Source organism: Desarmillaria tabescens (assembly GCF_030435595.1).
Source record: "Desarmillaria tabescens strain CCBAS 213 chromosome Unknown EV420scaffold_68, whole genome shotgun sequence".
NCBI lineage: Eukaryota > Fungi > Basidiomycota > Agaricomycetes > Agaricales > Physalacriaceae > Desarmillaria > Desarmillaria tabescens.
In genome coordinates this window covers 97,293-103,434 of record NW_026848367.1, presented here as the reverse complement: position 1 = coordinate 103,434, position 6,142 = coordinate 97,293, and the positions used below count along the sequence as shown (strand labels likewise).

Below are 6,142 nucleotides of genomic sequence, written 5' to 3'. Positions count from 1 at the left end.
CTCATCTCGTACGGTTGGGAGAGTAGACAAAGTTAACCTGGTAAACAGGCGCGTGTCGCAGCAGCTGGTGCAGACATCCGAATTGTTAGAATTAGCGAGGTCCTTCAGTTGAACAGGTCGTAGTGTTGAAACTTGGTTCACGTCCTAGAGAACGACTGAAAATATAGGCGTAGAAAATTAGAGTTTAGAAAAATACAGGTATAAGGTCCCGATAAGGAACGCCGGGGTTCTGTGTCGCTGAAACGCAAGATTTTCCGAACAAGCAGTTGTGCCGCCATGTGGCAGCTTTCGGTCCTGGAACGGCAAAGTCCGGCCCATGGTTGTTTTGTCTTCTTCTTTTCGTGTCCTGCTGCACGTAGCTTGCGGTACACAGTACATTACTAGTGAGTACCTGTTACGTAACGAAGACGTGTGGGTACTGTGACATCACTGTACGGTACCGAAGCAAGGCCCGAGATGCCGTGTCGGCATCCTTGGCGTCGTAAGTAAATACTGGTAAATATTAACTGTCACGATTTTGCGCCCATCCCGCCTGAGCCCGCTTGGCGTGTTGCTATCTGACCAATAAACTTTGCAAGAACGCGATCGATCCCGCTTAAGAAGCCTTCCACCCGAAAAGTCCGAATACCGCTTCCTGGAATTTCTTTGCCCGTCGCTAGGTTTTTTTTTTGTTACATCGCCCGCTGCCATCGCACAAGTGTAAATTTTACTTTCTTTATCGTTTATTCCTTCAGTTTTGTAGCATCCATAAAGTGCCATGACGCCGCTAAATACCCTTTATCCCGCCCCTAAATCCGTTCGATGTTCTTCCCATAGGTATGGTATTCGGGGTGTGCATAAAACGGTGACAATTGAATTCGAACGATATTTACAAGCAAATAGAATTATTTGAAACAACGTTCGTGCCCTCAAACCTATGACAGAGAGTTAAATAATATCAGCAGAAGAAATTGTGCTCGGTCGCATTCGGTGCATGCCGAACAACGATCAAACGGTTCGTCACTGTTTGCGTCGTCTTCAACCACCACCTGGGTGCCCTCGAGCCCTGCCAAAATCGTGAGTTTCTTTATTTTCTATCCTTACATGTAATCTTATTGAATATTCAATAGCAGATGCAACCAGGACGATGGCGATCTCACCTCAGATGCCCCCACCGCTGCAATCCACACTCCACGCAATGACCACCTCATCCGTGCTCCCAACGTTACGGTTTTACTTTCCATTTCCCTCCCACGATGCCGCCGCCGCCATTGATGACGACCATAATCCCTGATCGAGATCCCTGGCATCCTCACGCCTTTGTCATCCCCACCCCCATCCAGTACCCCCACATCGACATCGACGCTAATCGCTGCCGTGCATCACTTCTGTACACCACGATGGTGTGGATAACGTCGGGGGATTTAACATCGGCTGCCATCTTGGGGCGGGAGATGCCCTGAAATGCCTGAGGAGGACGTCGTCGAGCAGGACAACGGCGACGATGACACCAGAGGCATGGGCAGTGCGAACGTGACGCAAGACTTCGGTAGAGGGCATGGCATGGCTGTGGGACACAGGAGGCGACAGGGATGCTGGGAAGGCATAGGAGAGAACGACGACGATGATGACGACCCACAGGATGACGACGACGATGACGACGGGGGTGTCAGGGGAGGTCAGATAATGAAGGAGGGGCATGTCATATGGTAAGGAAGGGTTGTGAGATAGAGGGGAGGAGGTTGGGACACACAGTGGGTAAGAAGGGTATGAGCAGGAGGGGCGGGATAATGATCGTGGTACCGACGTCCAACGACAGAAGCGATGGCAACGCCTCTTCGGGAGTCAACACTACTCCCATATGCACGACGGACGACGCCAAAACGACGATGATGCAAGCCCCGACGGACCCGCCGCTGCCACCCCAGCCCAAAACCAACATGGGCTCCTACCATCCGCTCCAGTCCTCCAATAACCCCCACCTTCATTCATCCCCCATTTTCGACATGGGGGAACACGTTCCTCAGATCCATTTTGCCTAACGAAGACGTCGTCGCCCCCCATGGCCCGCCCACCCCGCATCCTGCATCCTGCCCGTCCCATGCACCGTACGACCACTATTGGATCTCTACCCCCATTTTCGACACAGGGGAATCCAATGGTGGTCTCCGTTTCCCCCTACGATCCCGCAGTGGTGCGTAACAGCCCCACCGATGCATACCCCATCCAGCCTATCCTCCAGCCCGTCCCCAGCGCATGTCGACTCGTTGCCTGGGCTATCTGTGCCACAGGACAGCACAACGCTACACCCTACGGGCCTGCCTAATGTCGCCAACAATGCTAGCTGCTGCCGAAAGTGACCTCGCCCCAATCCCAATATTTCGTTTTTACCTGGCGTTGTGCGACCCTCTCGTACCGTCGTTCTGCTGCTATGTGCAGTGGAGCATCGCAATCGATATTCATTTATTTGTGTATTATATTTTTCTTTTGCGCCTCCAGCGCCGGTCATCTTCTGTATCTGCAGTTTCCCATGTATTTTGTAGCACTGAATCAACGAGCAATGTGTTTTTTCCCCACTTTTATTGTGATTTTTTTGGAGACAAAAAAGCAACCAATCGTCTCGAGCTTAGTGCGAGGGCACCCAAAGTTTAGCCAAGGTTAGGCTCCCCACGCGTTGGGGAGCCCGAATGCGATTGCGTCGTGTATGATCGCTAGGGAGGGTTACAAACCAAGTAGCTACGCATAATACTAGCTGATGTGTCCGCACAAGTATACAACAGAAAGAGATACAAACATACAAGGGTGGGTAGCGAGCAACTACGTCTATGAAACTGTAAGTATACGAGACAATACAAGGATAATGAGTGGCTTACCTGGTGAGACTGTGAGGATACGTGGCAGAGAGAGGATGGCCCCTCTTCTGCTCACAGTCCGCCAGGTAACAACCGATCTACGGGATCGGGTTGCGTTCCGTCTTCTTACGACCTAGGAGGTGAAGGCGGGTGAGTACGCAGTCGCCGCGGTGACTGGCGCAAGCTCACCTTACTCATACAGGATCTTCTTGCGACCTTAGGCCTTAGAGGTGAAGAGAGCACGGCTTCGCTTGCGACCTGTGTCAGGTGGAAGGTAAGGAGCAATGACGTGTGGTGCGGAAAGCAAGACTCACAAGAATTGTTCTCTCGCTTGCGACCTCGCTGACGTGAGGTGGAGAGAAGTGTATCCCACTTACGGCCTGTGAGGCGGAGATACGTGAGCTGCGGGATCTATCTCCGTAGTGCAGGGCACTCACTCGACGATTAACCTTGTATAAACCCCTTTAAACTCAAAAACAAAAACAAAAACAAAAAGCCTGTGCCTGCAGCGCGAGCCGGCCATTTTTCGAGGATGATGTAATTTATTTTTCGTAGTCCCGACAAATCTGAACAATTTTGGGATGGACAGGGCAAATATCCAAGCATGTAATCTAATACAGCCTGAATTGGGGGCCTTTGGCAGCAATTCATGCCAATTTTGAGCTGTGGATAATATCCACCAGACAGACCAAACCCCACAGCATAAGGTGGGATATTCAATGACTTCCATAGACCTGTGATGGTACACGGTTGACACCAAAGTTCTCTGGTTTATGCGGATATCGTGCTCTACTTTGAACGGCGTGACATCAGATGAAAATGAATCGGGTGCGTGGGACCCAGTACTTGAGCTTGGCGGTTTTGTGTCAACCGGATTGAGGAGCTCAGAGACGGATAGAACAGGCATGGTAGAGTGTGGAGATGATACTCAGACAGCACGATACTCAGGACAGAGTGATTACTATTATTGGGGCAAAAAACTGTAAAACAGTACAAAGTCAAGTTTGAAGCGACGAGAACAGCTCGAGATTCGTGCAGTATTTCTGGTTGTATGTAAGGAGTGATTGAGGTGGAAGGCGAAACATTTTGGGGAGAGTACAGGAGAATTCTCCAGCCTTCGACCATAAGTCGTCGAGCCTATTTAGTTTGTAGTCGGTGCTGGTAGTTAGGCCAGGAGTAACAACACGAGAAAGTACCGATGAAATGTCCAGCCTTTGCCAATAGCGAGTCGGTGAGCCAAACTGAAGAGCTTATTTCAGTTTTCACTCCAGGTGGCGTTATTAGGTCCCTGAGGAGTGACACGAACATGTAACCAAGGCTGACTCCGTGGAAAGCCAAATTAAAGTACCCTGATTAACCTATTTCACATCGGTGAACAAGTCGCTTGGCGAGATTGCTGCTAGCCGAATTTCGGATACCTGAATCTAAAAGACTGAAACATGGAAGCTTTGTATTATCCTATTCTGGTTGCATTGATATGTTCCCATATGATTACGACAATTCGAGAGAGAAGCATAGAGCAAAAAAAAACTGAAAAAAACTGATATTGCAGACTTCGACGGCGACATGTCGCAGCGAACAAACAATACACGAGTGAGGGAAAATGATCGAAGGAAAGATAAACAAAGAGAAACGACACAGCAATTTTGAAACGCAGTAGCCGTAAAGTGGCATTGTAACACCATAACACCAACGAGGATGCTTGGGCACAACTGTCTCATCATTGTCGCTGTCGGTCGTTGCTTGTGTCGAAGGGCTGAAGGATGGAAGGAATAGGGGATGGGGGACTGAGGATGGGGGCGACAGCAATGGCAATGGTGGTGGTCAAAATGAGAGAGACCGAGGGACTGACAAACCAGTGACGGCGAAATTCGCGACTTCCCTGTCCGATTTTGTAAAAGTGTAATCTTAAAAAGACAAATGCCAAAATCTAAAACATTTTGATTGCTATGCCGTACATACTTGGCAGTATACACATGTCCCGAATACGCCCTCCCGTCCCAAAATGGTACGCGCATGCCATCACCGACGCAGTCACGGCGAGGTCACGCTCACGTTGGTGTGAGCTCGTTGCCGAACCTTGCCGAGGTGAGTACGTGCCGTCCTCTGCCGAGGTCACGTAACGTACGGTACCGTACGTCTATTATTAGTACAGGCACTTACTAGTACTTTACCTACTACACCGTAGCTTGAAGACTCCAATATGCCTTCTACTGTGATGCTCTTGAAACGACACTACAATGGATTTTCGGTATATACGACGCAAATCAGGGATTGTACCAGATCAAAATGACCACCGAGACACCATCTACGTGAAAATGCAACATTGATTTCGACGCAAGTCGGCATCTGGTTTCCTGCTACCGGGTCGTACACCACCCGGTCGAGTGCTGTAGGTCCAGTCCAGGCCGCAGGATGAAGGAAGAAGGAAAAACATGGGCTTGGCACAAGCTATCCCTAACTTGTTCAATTGGTCGGACCACACGGTGGCTATCACGTCTTGTGGATTCTTATCATGAGCGCTTCACGTACTCTATGCTGCAGGAAATAGACTGTACATGTGCTATGCTCATTTATCTTGTTTTGACCAATTCATTAAGTCAAGGGCGAGGCAAACACCCTTTCAGGACGATCTAGTGCCTACTATATCTCTGCTTCCAGCTCGTTACTCAGTGAAAGACTAAACCTCGACTGAAGTATACAAATCCTTGATTTTATCCACTGAACAAGTTCATGATACATCTCTTCTTCCTTTCCTCCATACTTCTTTTATCTGATCTCCCTTATATTCAGCTATGGCCAGGCTACGAAATCCTTTCCTCGGAACTTGACAGTCGGGATTTGAACTTGTTTGAACTCTGCAACAGTCCGGGAACAAGGATCGTGTGACCAGGCCCCAAACGTGCCTTTTCTTATCACGACGGTGGATGTCTCGACGATCTGTTTTCTTATCAGTTCATGCCTATCTTTCGTATATAACCTTCATTGCCCACTCTCTTTCCATAGTTCAGCATCACGATGTGATTTATAACCCGGCGTCTTCAGCACTGTTCCATATTTGAAGTCTAGCCGTAAAGAAGTGAATGGAGTCTGACCTCACGGTATTCTCCATGTTCCATTCTTCTTCATTCCCGAAGCGCATCACGCTCTCCTCACCGCCATAGACTGGTTGTGTCTTGGACTACGGTAAATATACCACTAGTCATTTTGGTGGTTATGATCATTTTATTGACGCATGACATAGAAATTTTTTTTCCTGTGCACAGGCTTCTCAAGAGCTTGCACCGAATGCAAGGCTACACGATTGAAGG

The 6,142-nt window shown here is 49.0% G+C and overlaps 1 protein-coding gene across 1 annotated transcript; it reads left to right on the top strand.

The window, feature by feature from the left end:
- Positions 1 to 1,443: 1,443 nt before the first annotated feature.
- EV420DRAFT_1485561 (uncharacterized protein) lies at positions 1,444 to 2,305 on the top strand (the record flags this gene model as incomplete). Its single annotated transcript, XM_060470241.1, has 4 exons — positions 1,444 to 1,657; positions 1,735 to 1,997; positions 2,027 to 2,173; positions 2,210 to 2,305. 4 exons carry the CDS (start codon positions 1,444 to 1,446, stop codon positions 2,303 to 2,305), a joined length of 720 nt encoding a protein of 239 aa, XP_060324064.1.
- Positions 2,306 to 6,142: the final 3,837 nt, after the last annotated feature.